Consider the following 18,900-nt stretch of genomic DNA (forward strand, 5'->3'; position numbering starts at 1 on the left):
CTAAACTGAGAGTTTGTTAATGATAGTGCTAGATGTTTAATAAACAAAAACATGATACTGTCTATCTCATATTGCTATTCACTATCGTGCACCTTCTCTCTTAGAGCACTTGCATTTCCATGCATCAAAGCAGAAAAATGTCCAATAATTTCAAGCACATGGAAAAATATTCTGAGCAAATACAAACCAAGTGTGAACTTGATGAATGAGTGTGTCAAGCTGTGTTAGAGTATAGGTATTTATTAAGGGAGGAGTCAGCATGGTGCCAGGATTGGCAGTGACACCCACAATTGTGGTGAAGTTGTTTGTAGATAAACCCATCCTAGCATAAGCAGTGGTTAACAATAAATTGTAGTAGCTACTGTGATATGAGCTACAGGGAGGTCACAACCTTCTTAAGCTGACATAGTGCACTTGGAAGCGGGGAATCCAGTCACTGAGAAGCCATTGTCAGTAAATCAACAGTTCAATAATCTAATGAGTATGGCATAGGTTAGAAGACTTGACCAATACTGGGATTAGGCAGAAAGGGACCAAGACTGTATTGAAGGAAGCCCCTGGAGAGCACAGTAACAAGTGAGATGTGATGGAAGATCTAGTAGAAAAACTTACATGCCAAATGTACTATTTGGGAAAGACATTTAAGGAAACCAACAATCAATGTAATACACCACATAAACAAACTGAAAGAAAAAACCACATGATCATCTCACTAGATGCTGAAAAGGCCTTTGACAAAATCCAACCCCCCTTCATGATAAAGGTCTTGGAGAGAGATCAGGAATACAAGGAATATACCTAAACATAATAAAGACAGTTTACAGCAAGTCAACAGCCAACATCAAAGTAAATGGAGAGAAACTCAAAGCGATTCCACTAAAATCAGGAACAAGACAAGGCTGTCTGCTCTTCCCATACTTATTCAACATAGTACTTGAAGTTCTAGCTAGAGCAATAAGACAACATAAGGAGATCAAGGGGATACAAATTGGAAAGGAAGAAGTCAAGCTTTCACCATTTGCAGATGACATGATAGTATACATAAGTGACCCCAAAAATTTGACCAGGGAACTCATGCAGCTTATAAGCACCTTCAGCAATGTAGCAGGATACAAGATTAACTCAAAGCAATCAGTAGTCCTCCTATATACAAACGACAAATGGGCTGAAAAAGAAATTAGAGACACATCACCCCTTACAATAGCCACAAATGATATAAAGTACCTTGGGGTAACTCTAACTAAACAAGCAAAGGACCTGTATGACAAGAACTTTAAGTCCCTGAAGAAAGAAATTGAAGAAGATGTCAGAAAATGGAAAAATCTCCCATGCTCATGGATAGGCAGGATTAACATAGTAAAAATGGCAATCTTACAAAAGCAATCTACAGATTCAATGCAATCCCCATCAAAATCCCAACACAATTCTTCACAGACCTGGAAAGAATAATACTCAACTTCATATGGAAAAACAAAAAACCCAGGATAGCCAAAAGAATCCTGTACAATAAAACAATCTCTGGAGGCATCACAATCCCTGACTTCAAGCTCTACTGTAGAGCTACAGTAATAAAAATAGCTTGGTACCAGCATAAAAATTGACATGTGGACCAATGGAACCAAACTGAAGACCCTGACATTAATCTGCACACTAATGAACATATGATTTTCGACAAAGAAGCCAAAACTATACAATGGAAAAAAGAAAGCATCTGCAACAAATGGCATAACTGGATGTCAACATGTATAAGACTGCAAATAGATCCATATCTGTCACCATGCACAAAACTTAAGTCCAAGTGGATCAAAGACCTCAACATAAATCTAGTCACTCTGAACCTGCTAGAAGAGAAAGTAGGAAGTAGTCTTGAACGCATTGGCACCGGAGATCACTTCCTAATTATAGCACCAGTAGCACAGACACTGAGAGAAACAATTAATAAATGGGATCTCTTGAAACTGAGAAGCTTTTGTAGGGCAAAGGACATGGTCACCAAGACAAAATGACAGCCTACAGAATATCTTAAACAACCACACATCTGACAGAGGGCTGATATCCAGAACATATAAAGAACTCAAGAAATTAGACATAAAAAATACCCAACAGTCCAATTAAAAAATGGGCTATAGAGCTAAACAGAGAACTCTCAACAGAAGAAACTCAAATGGCTGAAAGATATTTAAGGACCTGCTCAACATCCTTAGTCATCAGGGAAATGTAAATCAAAAGGGCTCTGAGATACCATCTTACACCCATCAGAATGGCTAAGATCAAAAACACTGAAGACAGCTTGTGTTGGAGAGGATGTGGAGCAAGGGGAACACTCCTCCACTGTTGGTGGGAATGCAAACTTGTATAGCCGCTTTGGAAATCAATATGGTGCTTTCTTTTAAAATTGGGAATGAACCTCCCTCAAGACCCAGATATACCACTCTTGGGCATATACCCAAGGAATGTTCAATCATACCACAAGGACACATGCTCGACTATGTTCATAGCAGCATTATTTGTAATAGCCAGAACCTGGAAACAACCTAGATGCCCTTCAACTGAAGAATGGATAAATAAAATGTGGTACATATACACAATAGAGTACTACTCAGCAGAGAAAAACAATGACATCATGAGGTTTGCAGGCAAATGGATGAAACTAGAAAATATCATCCTGAGTGAGGTAACTCACACTCAGAAAGACAAACATGGTATGTACTCACTCAAAAGTGATACTAGATGTAAAGCAAAGGATAACCAGACTGCAACTCACAATTCCAGGGAGGCTACCTAATAAAGAGGACCCTAAGAAAGACACAGGGATCACCCCATGACAGAGAAATGGATGAGATCTACGTGAGCAAACTGGGGGTGGGGAGGGTAATGGAGGGCAAGGATCAGTGGAAAGAGAGCTTGGGGAGCAGGAAGTGCCAGCTGGATCAGGAACAGAGTGGGAGAACAAGGAAAGAGATACCAAGATAGATGAAGACCCCATGGGAATAGAAAGAAGTAGAGTGCTAGAGAGGTCCCCAGAAATCCACAAAGATACCTCCACTATACACTACTGGCAATGGTTGAGAGAGTGCCTGAGCTCACCTACTCTGGTGATTGGATGGCCGAACACCCTGTCATGATAGAACTCTCATTCAGTGACTGATGGAAGCAGATGTAGAGATCCATGGCCAAGCCCCAGGTGGAGCTTCAGGAGTCCAATCAGCAAGAGAGAGGAGGGATTATATGAGTAAGAGATATTGAGACCATGATTGGAAAAAGCACAGAGACAAATAGCCAAACTAGTGGAAACACATGAACTGTGAACCAATGGCTGAGGAGCCCCCATGGAACTGGACCAGGTCCTCTGGATAAGTGAGACAGTTGATTAGTATGAACTGTTTAGGAGGCCCCCAGGCAGTGGGACCAGGACCTGTCCTTGGTGCATGAGCTGACTTTTTGGAACCTAATGCCTATGCTGAGACACTTTGCTCAGCCTTGGTGTGGGGAGGAGGCACTGGACCTGCCTCCACTAAATCTACCAGGCTGGACTGACTCCCCAGGGGAGACCTTGCCTTGGAGAAGGTGGGAATGGGGGATGGATTGGGGGGGGGGGAAGGCTGAGGTGTGGGAGGAGGGAGGACAGGGGAATCCATGGCTGATATGTAAAATTAAATTAATTATAAAATAAAATATAAAAAAAGAGAACATGCACAGAAAAATTAGTTTGTCCAGTATCTTGGGTTTTATGTTTTATTTTGTTTTGTTTTATTTTTCTTCTTTTAATGTAAAAGAGAAAATATAAAACTTGCCAGATGACATATTTGGAAAAAGAAGAAGAAATGTAGAATCCATCTGTGTCAAGGATCCCAAGACAGGAAAATGTAGGAAGAGTGACATGGTCTCCAGTGTAAGCATGCTATTTCAAATAACTGAAGGATTAACATACAGTTAAATATATTCTTATGCATTTGAAGTCACATCTCATGGCCAGTTTCCCCTGGAGGGTAAAAGCCTCTTGGTGCATTGGCTAGATTTTCCCAGATGTACCATAGTCTTTTCAAGTCACTGAGCCAAGTCTTTCTTCCTCTGTTAGTCATGGACCAAAAGAAGGCTATTAACCTAGAAGGTTAATCTGTTTTAAGAGTCCTTTCCCAGCTGCATTATATAAGGCATATATTGATGAAAGAAAGCCTTATTGTTCAGTACTATAGATGAGAGGCAAATTAAGGAAGCGAGAGTTCACTGTGGGTTGTAATTATCAGAGGCGAGTCCCTTGATGGTGTCAGATCGGAACTGGACTTTGAAAGAGAAAAAGGAAATGAAAACTCTATCAAAGACTCAGGATAGTGAGACATCAGCTGTGCTTGGTTTTAATGAATGGTGGGGAAGGGATCAAATGAAAGTGCAAAACAAACTTTTATCACAATATTTTATTATCTTTTCTAGTATTGGTAAGAGATAAAATTTGATATCACCTACAAATGCTGTGCTGACAGCAGTGTGATTTTTTTTAGTTGATTTCTCCGTTTATGGAATTTTAAATCTCATTGCCATCTATATAAATCTCTGCTATATTCTTCAGCATAAAGCAAAACAATTTTATAACTTAGTAGCCTGTGCTTTCGGATATAGTAGCCACATACCAATAGCAATGCCAAAATTATTTAAAACCAAATTATATACAAAATTTACTACCATGATTAAACCAGACACATTTCAAATACTTAATATCTCTATGTGGCTACTATATTATACATAGTTGTCCAGTGCTTGAATTTGCTTTTAAGAACAAGCATGTTAATGAGATACAGAGTCAAGCATGGGTTGCCTGCCTTTAATCCCAGCACTCCAGAGGCAGAAGCCAATAAATCTCTGAAAGTTCTAGGTCAGCATACTCTATTTAAAGAGCTACAGATTGGTAAGGAAAATAAACTGAGACTTTTTTCAAAACACAAATAAGCAAATAAAATACCCAACCAAGAGACAGAGGGATGGTTTGAGTGATAGACTTCCTGTTGTTTTAGTTGAGAATTGTTTGATTTGTTACCAGTTTGATAAGTGTTTACTAGCAACTCATCATGAGCTGACCCTGACCTTGATTTTCAGGGCTTAATAGTCATTGCTAAACAGATTGGTCTATGTTATTGATGGAATGTCATATCTAAAAACAACGTTGTTGTGATCCTGCTATTGAGACAGGACAAAAGAGTGCACAGGTTACTTCATCTTGTATTTTTACTGAAGTCATTTTAGGCTTAACTAGCATTTGACCTCCTTGGTGGAGAATCCCATGAAAATTACCCAACTGTATTCTAGAACTCAAGGCAAGGATGCCCTACCTAACTTAGCTTCTGTTAAACTGCTTGCTTGTGAAAACCTCCCCCTCCAGCTGCTGAGCAAGATACCAAAATGTTTTGTTTTGTTTTGTTTTTTGCCTTTAGAAGCCCTTCCCTTCTTGTAAATGTTTGGGGCTACACTTAGGTTCCAATTACCCGAGTGTAGTTACAGCCAGGCTGTTATAAAGACTTTCTTTTTTTTTTTAATTTCAAGTATATGATGTATTTAAAAAAAAACGCTCACAGAATTCATTTTTTTTACAATAGCATGTAAGTTTTATTTGACAGAAAACAATGTGCTTTTCTTTTCTTTTTTATGTAGCCTTGTTTTTTTTTTATTTTTCTTTATTAAGAAAATTTCTACTCACTCTACATACCACCCACAGATCCCACCTCCTCCCTCCTCCCAACCCCCAGCCCTTTCTCCCAAGCCACCCCACATCCCCACATCTCCCAAATCAAGGTCTCCCATGGGCAATCAGCAGAGCCTGGCACACTGAGCCTAGGCAGGTCCAAGCCCCTTCCCACTGCAACAAGGCTGTGCAAGGCGTCACACCACAGACACTAGATTCCCAAAAGTCTGCCCATGCACCAGGGACAGATCCCAATCTCCATGCCTGGGTACCCCTAAAACAGTTCCAGCCAAACAACCATCTTCCGTATCCAGAGGGCCTACTCGGCCTCACATATACTAAAATTGGAACGATACAAAGATTAGCATGGCCCCGGTATGCTGGAATAAAGACATTCAATCGGCTGTAAACTGTGTCTGAGTAGTCATCTCTGGTGGGCTACCCATAACAGTATCACTCTGATGTAAAATCACAATTGTAGTATAAAAACAAATACATGTTTCCATGAGGAGGTGGCTATTATTCAAAGAGAGTCAGGGAATCTTTATTTACCAAAATGACATTGAAAACATGCAAGTCAAACGATACTTTCCTTGACAAAAGAGACTGCCATGGAGGATACAGAGGTGATGAGATGAACAATCAGAACAACAGCAGGAAGAAAATGAAACATAAATAAGGTCATGCAGAAAAACCAACCAAGAATCGGGTGTGGTGGGTCTTGCCTGTGTTCCTAGAACTTGATCAAGACTTCAAAGTAATCATAACAAGTTGTGACACTGAGGGGAAAGAGAGGCAGAGGCAGAGGCAAAGGCAGGCAGAGGGGTTGGGAAGGGATCAAGGAACATCTAATACATTGAAAGATGATAGGATTTTTCATGTTTTTTTTTCTTTTAATGTTATATCCTGCTATTAACCATGCAAGAACAGTGCAAATTGATCAGGCCATGCACTTTAGTAAGAAGCATATGAATTTTAAGTAAAAGTGAAAGAAGTAGACATTGCATCCTATATCTTCATGAAGCATCACTGAAGAGTCTTAGAATTCTAACGGGAACATAAGGCTCAACAAGACGGCAGATGCACACATTATTCAAGGGAGTAGACACTTGAGCAATTACACATCAGCCTCTTTCTTTCATTAAGACATTTTTCTCACTATGTTCACCTCGTCACCGTCTCAGCCCAAATCAGGCTTCCTATAAAAGATAATCCAGTTTCAAGTCTTGTTAAATTACTTTGATCATCTATGAGGAAATAACCCATGTGGAACACACTCTGGAGTGGAAAAGCACATTTATATTGGTAATACAAAGGCTGCGCTGTGAAATTAGGGTAGGATGGTAGGACTCTGCTCTTAACCTCCTATAATTTGTAGTAGAGAGTGAGAAAGACACAGTGCACTACAAATCCACCCCACAGTGTGTCCATGGCTGCCCGGGCAAGGAAAACAGGGCTCCTGGTAAAACAGTGAAGGCAGCACTAGGGCTTGTTCAATTGAAGAGCAAACTGTTCCAGCATTTCCTCACAAAACATCCTTTGGAAGTGCAAAGAGGTTTTCTGATGCATAGTCTTTGGGATTAAATTAACATGACCCTGTGAGATCCCTTGTGGAATATTCCATGGAGTCTTCCTTGTGGTAGAAAAGCATGGTTGGCATGAGGAAACATCAAGACTTCATGGAGACCCCAGGAATACAAGAAAACCAAATTTCTCTGTCCATACTAAGGTCATTTGATGTTCTCCTTATGAAATTCTTAGTGTCTAAGTTATAATCTACTCCAGATAGAATCCCGTGCATGGGAGGCATCTGATACCTTCACAAATCCTTGGCTCTCCTTCCTAAAAACCATTTCAACAGCTTCACCAAACACATATGCTCTATTCAGCTATTAATGATGTCTCTAGATAGAATCCTTGTTAAAACATTAGTAAATGAGAAGACTGCATCTATGTAAACTGTAAGCTCATTGTCCTGGACATAAGCACACTGTAGCATTTGCTTTCAACATTAAAGTTTTCAAAAATATATATTATTCAATCACATTTGAGTATAGTTTACTCTTCATTTCTTACTTTCTTCCTTTTGGTTCATTTTCCATTTCCTGTATCCCCATCCAGTATCAGCCATACCAACAGGGGAAACCATGCCAATGATTTAATATATATTTATTCCAATTTAATTGGTTGTTGCTGTATGTTTTGACCCCCTTCAAAAGTCATACTACAACTTAATCTCTAATGCAATAATTTTAAAAGCTGAAGTCTCCAGGAGGTGATCGGGTTGCTAGGGCCTCTCCATCCTCTCCCTCCTACCTCCTACTGCAAGCAAACAGGTGCTCATCAAAGCCACAAATGTTGAATGTGGAAATACTAGACTGAAGAACCCTGAAGAGTAAATTTCTGATATCTAGACAGTGTGCAGGATGGCAGAACAAATGAAATAAGACACACGTGCTTAGTTTTATGCAGACATTCTGACACAAACATACACGTACAAATTTATATTGATGTTTATGCATTGTATATATCTTACATGTATTGATTACTATGATAGAAAAATAGTAACAAGCTACCCATATTTTCTGCATTTTGATTTAATAATTGGGAAGTCTTCTTCCTTCTTACTTTTATTTTGGATAATGGGAAAGATCTAATCTCTATTTCACATGACAGTCTGTGACCCAAGAAAATATAGTTTACTTCATTTATGCTGATATAAGAGATTAGATACGCTTATAAATTCCATTTGACAAAGTAAACCAAAGATACTAGATAAGATTTTGTAAAGAAAAGGGAAGAAATTGTTTTCATGCATTGAGGAGCTGACAACGGTGTAAGACTCAGACTTCATTCTTAGAAATGCTAGGAAAGGGGAAGGGAGCAGTGAAGAAATCACCATCTCTTTCTTAGGTTCCTGGTTTTAGTGGGTCATCGTCCCAAAAAGAAGGAGGAAAAGTGTTGTTGCTTGAACAAGGGAAAGGCTGTTGATCCCCAAGAAGGTGACATGCTCAGGGAGACACAAGAAAAAACTTATTTCAGCAGGAAATGGGGATATGTGCCCATCTTGGCAGTATCTCCTTTGCTAAACTCTAAAGAAAAGTTAAAAAGTAGTTACATTTTAGGAAATGAAAGCTGTGTAATCCGAGAAAACTTTAGTTTCAGTGTTTGTAGATTGATACTACTAAACATGTTGACAAGATGGCTCAGCAGATAAAGGTGCTTGTTCCCTAAGTATCATCACTGGAATTCATTCCCTAGAATGTTGTGAGGTATTTGATCACACTGTATGAAGATATCTCTGTTTTACCTCACCTGCATAAGGCACCTTCTAATTTGTTTAATAAAGATCTGACTGGCCAATAGCTAGGCAGGAGAGAATAAGTAGGACTTCCTGGGAAAGAGGAGAACTAGGGGGCAGGTAGGATCAGAGAAGGAGGATTCACCAATGAGAAGCAGAGGAAATCAGATATACAGTATGGAAAAGAGGTAACAAGTCAGGTGGCAGAGCAGGTTAATGTAAATGGGTTAATTTAAGTTATAAGAGCTATTTGGGAACAAGCCTAAGCTAAGGCCAAGCTTTCATAATTCATAAAATGTCTCAGTGTTGTTATTTGGGAACTGGAGGTCCAAAGAAAGTCCAGCTATACTAAAACCCACATAAAAGTGAAAGGAGAGGACCAAACATGTAGTGCAAATGGGCCTTGCCCCTCTCCACTGTAATAACAAACAAAATAAAGTTAAATTCATTTTAAAAGAAAACTTGTAAACACCTGACAGAAACAAAAACAAATTGTTTCTTAAATGGTTGATTTTAAGCAAATCAAGAAAAACTCCAAGTGAAATTTTCAAAGTTCCAACAAATATAAACTCCAAAATATAAACTTTCTCAAATAAGTAGATAAATAAGTAACAAGGTTGTCATAGTTAGATTTAACTGCCCAGGTTAGACTTGCCTGAGGTCATGTCATTAAAGGATTGTCTTGATTGCTAACTGATGTAGGAGGGTCTAGCCCACTGTGGGTAGCACCATTCCCTGGGCAGGTAGTCCTAGGCTATGAAAAACAGATAACTCAATATGACTCAGTGAGTAAGCCAACAAGTGCTGTTCTTTCCTCCGTGATTTCTGCTTCAAGATCCTGTGTGAGTGCCTATGCTGACTTCCCTCAATGATGGACTGTGATCTATAAGATGGAATAAACACTCTGTTCCTTAAATTGTTTGTGGTAAGAGCATCATTATCACAGCAACAGAAAAGAAAGAAATGACTACAAAGGTCATAAACCATTCTGAGAATCAAAAATAATTGTATCAGCTCCACAAAAAGCATACCTAGAATATTCACTATGTAATAAATGTGTTTAATTTTCAAGAAATAAATGTTGCAGTAAATGGCAGGAATATTTGAGAACAAGAGAGCATCCAGAACAATGGAGAATCATACCATACAATGTGAATATGGTGACAGTGAAATGGCATGGGGGCCTAAACAGAAATTGCAAAACCATCTACTTGAAAATTATAATAAAACACAGAACTCAATGAATAGTTATCAGACTAAACATAGACGGAAAACAAGTTAATAAGCTAGAAGAGAGATAAGAATATCAAAATATAGATCTAAGGAGCTGAAAATACAAAGGCTGAACTATTAAGGGAATTTGAGACCTGGGTTACAAAATGACATCCTCTAAGTTAGGGCAATGGAGTTCCAGAACAATTAATGGTAGTAAAACAACCTCCATATCAAAAGTAGATGATACAAACTAATTCTTAAAATTTTAAAGTCCCCAGATATTGAGGAGGATAAACAGAAATCAGCTTAGATAATTAAGAGCCAAACGGCAAATGTGTAAAGGCCAAAATACAAAAAGGGGTTAAAAGATCTTGATGATAGATACAGAAGACTTGAGAGGAACCATTAATTAAAGTACAACTTACTTTTTAAAAGTGACAATGAAAACAGGATGTCAGTGGAATAATGCTGGGCGGCTGAGAGCAAACAACTGTCAGTGTGTAATTACATGCTCGCTAAAGGGCTCCATTAAGAACTCGTACAAAAGGAAAATATTTTTCAGGCAAACAATTTAAAAAAATCTACAATGCACTCTTACTGAAGGATTTTTAAAGAACGCATTTTCTGAGAAAAGACATGAGTTGCATGAAAATGTGAAAAGTCAGGAAAATGGGAAATATATGAGGAAACTGGTGTATATTTAATAAACGAAGCATTGGTAGCAAAGCCAATTTCTCAGGTTTAAATATTCAAGTTGGCATAAATTTTGTACATTAATTAAAGCTGAATGAATATGAAAATAACTTCAAAAACTTGCAACTGTAATATTTAGGTGACAATTATGGTTTAACTGCTTCTATTAAAAAAGGAGTGTTGCAATTAGTGAACTAGACTCTCATTTTATTTTCTTTTAGTGCTGTGGATTGAGCCCAGACCTGCGTGCATCTCAGACAAGGCTTCTAATTTCCACACCATAGACATCTCAGTAGACAAGAACAAATGAACAATCCTGGAGGATAAAAAGCATAAATCAATGAGAAATTGAAAGTAACATGAAGTAGACATACAAAGCCATCATTTTTTTTTTTTTTTTTTTTTGTGGATATTTAGTACAGGGGCTGGATAGCTGGCTCTGTGGTGGAGAGAACTAGCTGCTTTTCCAGAGAACTGGAGTTGGATTTCCAGCACCCACACAGCAGCTCACAATCTAAAACACTCCAGTTCCAGAGGACCTGAAGCCCTCTTCTGGCCTTGGGAGCTCATACATGTGGTGCACAGACATATGTGCATGCAAAATACCCATATACATAAAATAAAATAACCATTTAAAATATATAATATATATTTTAAAGTTAAAGTAGGATTAATGAAAAAAATAAGAAGTGTGAATGATGCCCAGACAAAACAGAAAGTAACGTATGTACTAAAGAGGCAACAATTTAAGTGATTAGATATAAAATAATAAGAATTGTGAAATCATGAAGTCAAGGGAAAATTGTATGTGAATCTCTCAAATTTGTCCTATATTCCTCTTAAGAAAGTGCTTTTGAAATGGGATTTTATTGCAGGCTGGCCTTAAACCACCTGTAAAGGGAAGAATGACCTTGAATTTCAGATCCTCTTGCCTCCAAGTACTGAGTTCTCTGGCTACAGGATTACAAGTTTGTGTGTACCATCCCACTGATTTTCTGTGATGCTGGGGATGGAAGCTATCATCTCCTGTATTCTATCTAGTCATTCTACCAACTGATCTCAATCCCAGCCTCCCTTTATTTTATTCCAATTATTTCAGCTTTATAGAAAAAAAAAAAAAACCTGAGTAGAAAATCCTTCTCACATACTCCTCCTCTATGCAAATAATTTTTCATGTTACATCTTGCATTTGAGAGATGCTTTTCTTATAATTAATGAAATTAGTATTGAGCTGGGCTGTGGTGGTGCACGCCTTTAATCCCAGCACTTGGGAGGCAGAGCCAGGTGGATCTCTGTGAGTTTGAGGCCAGCCTAAGCTACCAAGTGAATTCCAGGAAAGGCGCAAAGCTACGCAGAGAAACTCTGTCTCGAAAAACAAAAAACAAAGAAAAGAAACCAAAAAAAAAGTAGTATTGATATGCAGTACGAATTAAAACCTCAAGGTAGTGTTGTTTCACACGTTGTTATGTAGTGTTATATGGGTTTTGAAAAATGAATATTGTCATCTATCATACATATAGTTTCATTGCCCAATTTCCTGTACTGAGCTGATTCATCCCATCCCCTCCTTCCAAGTCTCACAGAACCACGAATTTTCTTACTTTCTGTAATTTTGCCTTTTCTAAAATGTCATGTAGACTGAATCATACAGACAGGCTTCTTTTATTTCTCAAAACACATTTAGTTCCCTTCACATCTTTGTAGGCTCAGTAGTTAATTTGATTTTATGATCAAATAATAGTCCATTATTAGGATGCACTGTAGTTTGATTGTTTATGCTCCTGCTGAAAGACACTTTTGTTGTTCATGTTCATAGCTACTATGAACTAAGTTACTAAGTATATTAATATGGAAGTTTCTTTGTGGACATGAATTTACACAATTTGGTAATATCTGTGGAAACAGTGGATGGATTAGATGGTAAGGGTATTGTGTTCTCAGTATCAATGAGTGGGGTTTTCTGATGCGTCCCATCATGGCTGGTATTTGGTATGATTATTTAACAATTTTGATAAATATATAACCCAATCTCATTATGCTTTACTTTTTACTTATCTAATCAAAAAAGGATGTTCTACCACTTCCTACATGCCTATTTGCTAATTGTGTGTGTTCTTCAGTAACAGGGGCATTTCTGTATTTTGGAGAGCTTTCACATTAGATTTTAAACGGTTTTGAGGTATCATTTTCTGATGTATTTTGGACATAACAAAACACCCAATGCAATTTTCTACTATTCTCTCTTGCACAGATTTTATCATTTTAGAGCTTGCCTTTAGGTCTAAGGTCTGAATTAAAATGTATTTTCAGCAGAAAGGGCTCCATATCTCTCTTTGCTTCAGTTTGTTTTGTTGTCGTTTTGTTTATGGAGCTCCACTTGTCCCCACATCATTTGGGAAGAGACTGTCCATTCTCCATATAACTGTCTTTCCTCCTTGGTCAACTGTAAGTTTACTCTAACTGTAAGTATCGGTTTCTTTATTATTTGTCTGTATTTTCAACAACAGGAACTGGTGTTGATTGTTTTATCTATATAACAAGCCTTCATTTTGGTATCAGCACACCTACTTTGTTTTTCTCCTCTGTTGTGTAGTGGCATTGTGTTCCCCAAAATATTGTGCACTCTAATAAACTTATCTGGGGTCAGAGACAGAACAGCCACAATATTAAACATAGAGGTTAGGCAGTGGTAGCACACGCCTTTAATCCTAGTATTTCAGAGGCAAAGATCTACCTGGATCTCTATGTGTTCAAGGATACAGCCAAGCATGGTGACTCACATCTTTAATCCCAGAAAGTAAGCCTTTAATCCCAGGGAGTGATGGCAGAAAGCAGAAAGATATATAAGGTGTGAAGACCAGAAACTAGAAGCATTTGGCTGGTTAAGCTTTTAGGCTTTTGAGCTACAGTTCAGCTGAGACCCATTCTGGATGAGGACACAGGCTTCCAGTCTGAGGAAACAGGATCAGCTGAGGAACTGGCAAGGTGAGGTAGCTGTGGCTTGTTCTGCTTCTCTGGTCTTCCAGCATTCACCCCAATAACTGGCCTCAGGTTTGATTTTATTGATAAGAACTTTTAAGATTCATACTACATTGTTGTGTTTCCTCAGTTAGGTCTTCTGCTTTTCCATATTAACTTTGGTAGAAGGTGGTAAATATTAACATTATCTGAGGTTTAAGAAGAGCCTGAATCAAATCTGAAGAAGTTGAGAAGATCTGCATTTTATACTGTTAGGTGATCCTGTCTGTGAGCATGGTGGGTCATCACATCTTCCTGACAGTGGCAAGGTCTGAGGGATGTGTCTTCAGCTGACAACATAGAATGTATTCACACAAAGCAGGTGACAAAGCGATGTAATGCCTCAGGATCACCATCCCTTATGTGGTCTCTTATTGATCAACAGGCTCTGGTTGCTCTTGACTGTGTAACTTGTTTCATAGCTCTGTGATTTTCTTTCCGTAGATCAGTGGTTCTCAGCCTTCCTAATGCTGTGACCCATTAATACCGTTCCTCATGTTATGGTGATCCTCAGTGATAAAATGATTCCTTTGCTACATCGTAGCTGTAGTTTTGCAACTGTTATTAATTGTAATGTAAATATCTGTTTACGTATGCAGGATATCTGATATATGACTCCCAAAGTGATTGCAACTCACATGTTGAGAGCTGCTGCCAATATGCTATACATATTTTGATATTCTGTACATAGATGGTTATTCTGAGATGCTAATATGAATGGTATGAGTTTCTTTTGTGTTTAACTTGGAAGTTTCTGTTCTTCCTTGCTAGTATCCAGAAAAGCCATTGGCTTCTGTTCTGTCATATTGTCTTCTGCAATCTTGCTTGAATAGTTTACTAGTATCAGGAAGTCTTGTTTTTCCTCTGCAGTTTCTGTAATATTGTCTACATAGACAGTTCTGTTTGCTGAGAATAAAGATGGTATTATTTTTCCTTCCTGAATTGTATATATTTTATTTCCTTGTCTTGATGCATTAACCAGAACATTTAGTGATACTGAATGATGAAGTTGGTGGTATGTAGTCTGTTTCAGTGAATTCTCCATATAAACACAGAAGATTGTACTACTGACTTTGGTTAATCATTCTGTACATGTTAATTAGATGCAGCAAACTGATGGTCCTGCCTTTATCAATTTCCTGCCTTCTGGATCTGTCCCAAACAACAGAATATTGAAATCTCCAACTCCACTAGTGAGCTTACCTTATTGTCCCTCAAATTTCTGTCAGTTTTTTCCACCTATGTTTTGGCTCTGTTACTAGATAAACATACATTACAGATTATTTTCCCTTATAGAATTGACCTCTTTGTCACTATGTAATGGCCTTTTTTATTTCTATTTTTATTGTACTATATTCTTCTTTCCCTGAAATCAAAGGAGCTGTTCCAGCTTTCTTTTGATGAGTGCTAGCGTGGTATATCTTTACTTGGCACTCTGTTTTTAATCACTGTATTACTGTGTTTCAAGCAGATTGTTTTAGTCAACAGCTGGTAGAGTTTTCTTCACTGCTCCAGCAGTCTCTGTCTTTTAATTTGGGCAGTTAGATCACTCATATTTAGAGTGAATGTTAATGTAATAATGTAATTGGATTAATAATTATCTTGTTTGTGCTCATTTTTGTCTCTTTAAGCTTTGCTTGTTTTCCTATCACCTCTGCTTTGAATGAGTATTATGTTTCCATTCCGTTTTCTTTCCTGTCCCAACACATTCAACTATGCTTCTTTCTGAAACGAATTTCTTTCCCTAGAGATTGCACTATGCATTGCTAACTAGCCTAAGCCAACTCGGAGATAAACAAACCACGGTACACATAGGCAATGTAAGAGTCTCACAATAGTGTGCTTCGTATTCTTAATCCCACCATTGTTTGCCTCCTTGTTGTGTATGCTATGAGATCCCAATGGGTCTTTAGTATTATCAACATCTTTTATGTAAATTAAGCGCATACATATTTTCTTCTCATTGTTCTTTCTTCCTTGCATGTTTTAAATAAAGGAAATTTGAGTTTGTGATATTATTTTTCTTTTCTTTGAATTATATTTACATTTCTAATGAGGTAAAACTATGAATCACAAATTTCTTCCATTTTCAATTATTTTCCAAAAACAGTCTTCTTCCTTCTCTTTTGGAAGATAATCTTATTAGAATTAAAACTTCTAAATCAGCAATTGTTTTTCTCACACCATCTTAAACCTTTCCTTGCACATTTTTTTTTTGCTTATGTTACAATCATAAAGATATGACTATATCTTTAGGACTACTTCCTTCTGGGCTTTTTCTGCATTCCCTTTATTTACTTTTAGTGAAGTCTTCTTTTTCATTGTCTGTGTATTGTCTACTTATTTCTTCTGAGCTCTTGATACAGGAGTTGTGCTTTCTTGAATGCTTGGACTATCTCAATGTCTATATTATCTTAGTGTGTCCTGATGTATCCTTTATCTCTTCAGGCTGTGGCTTTCCTACACCCATGAAGAAACGTTTTGCCAAAGCTGGGTATGATGTATTAGGTTACAGAAAGTAGGATCACGCTGGGTGGTGGTGGCACATGCCTTTAATCCCAGCACTCTCAAGGCAGAGTCAGGTGTGTCTCTGTGAGTTCAAGGCCAGCTTGATCTACAGAACTAGTTCCAGGACAGCCAATGCCACACAAAGAAAAAGAAATCCTGTCTCAAAAAAAGCAAAAATAGAAAAACCAAGAAAAGAAAAGCAAAAAGGAAGAAATAAAACAAAGCAGGTACATTACACGTTAATGTGAGCTGTTTCAAGGTTTTGTTATTGGAGTTGCTAGTTTCAGAGCCTGGGCCCTAGAATCCCTCATGTGCTGGGCACGCTTATTCATTTTCAAGGGAACAAGTAAAGAGATACGCAATAGGGAAAACCAGAGATAGTTTTATCCAATGTGGTCATGTTGGGAAGAAGAACAAGTAATTGTGGGGTGGAGGAGGGGCATCATTATGTCCTCTATGAGGCTTGTGTTTAAACAGAGGGTAAGGAATATGCTTAACTTAGCGCTTTTTTTTTTCTCTTTCACAACTGAGACTTTATTGGTTGAGTACACAGACATTTCAATTCTTAAAACATGGACCCAAACTCTAAGAGTCATACAATGTATTCACGTACCCAGAAGAGCCATGTGTTGTTTCTCTTTGAACTTATTCCAGTGATGTTCCATCCTAAACTTGGCAAGTTTTTCATAAGACTTCACATCACAATCAAATGCTCACAATCCTTAATTCCACTGACTCACAATTTTATGCCACATACAGTACATATTCAAAATTTCAATCTTTCACAGCACATTATCACAATTGTTAGGAAAATGGACTGCCATGACCAGAGACAGTTTGACAGGGCAAGGACCGAGGAGTGGTTTTTTAGGATACAGTTCTACTATAAACACGAGACCAGAAATAACTGAAAATATTCCAGATACAAATGCATGACCAAGACTCCAAGTATGCTTTGTGTTGTAGGATATAAAACTAGCCCCCTCTACGGAATGTTATGGTGACCCCCGAGACAGTCACAGCCTCTCCTGATTCAGTATCCTGCTCTTTTCTGGTTGTACCAAAAAATAAACAACCAGCAAGTGATTTAACCTCTTAAAAAAATCATTTACACTTAAAAAATGGGATGAGGCGGGACTTCTTCCCACCTTTTAAAAATGTTTCTAGAGCTACTAAAAAACTCGCATTTACAAAATAGTTGATAAAAATATTCCTCTGGATTGTACAAGAAGGGAGGCGGGGAAACTGACAGACACGATGGATGGTTAGTCGGACTTGGCTTCTTTCTCTTCAACTTCAGAGGCTGGACTCTGGTTCTCAGCCTCTCCGTTCTCCGCAGGCACGTCTGTGGTCTGCTGGTCAGCCACCTCCGCCTGTTTGCCCTTTGCTCCCCTCTTGCCTTTGGTTTGCACTTTTTTTTTTTTTTTAATTTATTTTAATTTATTTTGCAATACAATTCAGTTCTACATATCGGTCACGGATTCCCTTGTTCTCCCCCCTCCCGTCCCCCTCACCTTCCCCCCAACGCCCCCCCCCCATTCCCATCTCCTCCAGGGCAAAGCCTTCCCCACAGACTGAGGTCAACCTGGTAGACTCAGTCCAGGTAGGTCTAGTCCCCTCCTCCCAGGCCGAGCCAAACAATCCTGCATAGGCACCAGGTTTCAAACAGCCAACTCATGCAATAAGCACAAGATCTGGTCCCACTGCCTGGATGCCTCCCAAACAGATCAAGCCAATCAACTGTCTCACCCATTCGGAGGGCCTGATCCAGTGGGGACCCCTCAGGCATTGGTTCATAGTTCATGTGTTTCCATTTGTTTGGCTATTTGTCCCTGTGCTTTATCCAACCTTGGTCTCAACAATTCTCGCTCATATAAACCCTCCTCATTCTCGTTAATTGGACTCCCAGAGGTCCACCCAGGGCCTAGTCATGGATCTCTGCATCCAGATCTCTGGTGATGGGATGGCCAAACACCCTAATTGTTGTGCTAGAAACCTCATCCAACTACTGAGGGATCTGGTTTGCACTTTTTTGTCTGATGGTTTATCCTTGCCCGCGGCCTTCTTCGGCTTCGCGTCCACCTTGGCAGGGGCGGGCTTGGCCGACAGCCTCGCTGAGCGCCGCTTGGGCTCCGCCTTGGCCGCTCCGTCCGCGCTAACCTTCCTCTTGGGCATCGTGGCGGCGCTGGGTGGGAGGCGCGTGCGAGGCCGAACCTGTCACGGAGCTACGCCGCCTCGGCCGCCACCGCACGAACTGCTGCGACCCGCCGCGGGGGCGGTGGGAGAACCGGATCAACTTAGCGCTTTTGTTTTGCATGTGAGTGTAGTCTCCTCATCAGTGTTCTGTCATTCTCTGTTTCATGTCCATCATGCAAGGTGGTCTGAAAAGTTATCACTACTGTGGGAAATCTTTACTGGAAGACACAGTCCTCTGTTGGTTCGCACCAAACTCTTCCTTTTTCTTTCCTTTCCTAACATTAGGTTCCCAGGG

The 18,900-nt window shown here is 39.0% G+C and overlaps 1 protein-coding gene and 1 long non-coding RNA gene across 3 annotated transcripts in view; one reads left to right on the top strand and one right to left on the bottom strand.

Moving 5' to 3' along the window:
* LOC128099492 (uncharacterized) overlaps positions 1–11,254 on the top strand; it is a 51,951-nt gene extending 40,697 nt beyond the window's left edge. For both annotated transcript variants that reach the window (XR_008214543.1, XR_008214542.1), the window contains one exon: positions 11,105–11,254. This is a non-coding gene — a long non-coding RNA (uncharacterized LOC128099492). The remainder of the gene's footprint in view (positions 1–11,104) is intronic.
* Positions 11,255–17,388: 6,134 nt separating this feature from the next.
* LOC128099030 (non-histone chromosomal protein HMG-14) lies at positions 17,389–18,697 on the bottom strand. Its single transcript, XM_052720676.1, has 3 exons — positions 18,438–18,697; position 18,385; positions 17,389–17,820 (listed from the first exon to the last, which is right to left on the bottom strand). The coding sequence occupies exons 1-3, from the start codon at positions 18,582–18,584 to the stop codon at positions 17,675–17,677; spliced, it is 294 nt and encodes a 97-aa protein (XP_052576636.1). The 5' UTR covers positions 18,585–18,697; the 3' UTR covers positions 17,389–17,674.
* Positions 18,698–18,900: the final 203 nt, after the last annotated feature.

This window comes from Peromyscus californicus, unplaced genomic scaffold (assembly GCF_007827085.1).
Source record: "Peromyscus californicus insignis strain IS unplaced genomic scaffold, ASM782708v3 Scaffold_6__1_contigs__length_162567912, whole genome shotgun sequence".
Taxonomy (NCBI): domain Eukaryota; kingdom Metazoa; phylum Chordata; class Mammalia; order Rodentia; family Cricetidae; genus Peromyscus; species Peromyscus californicus.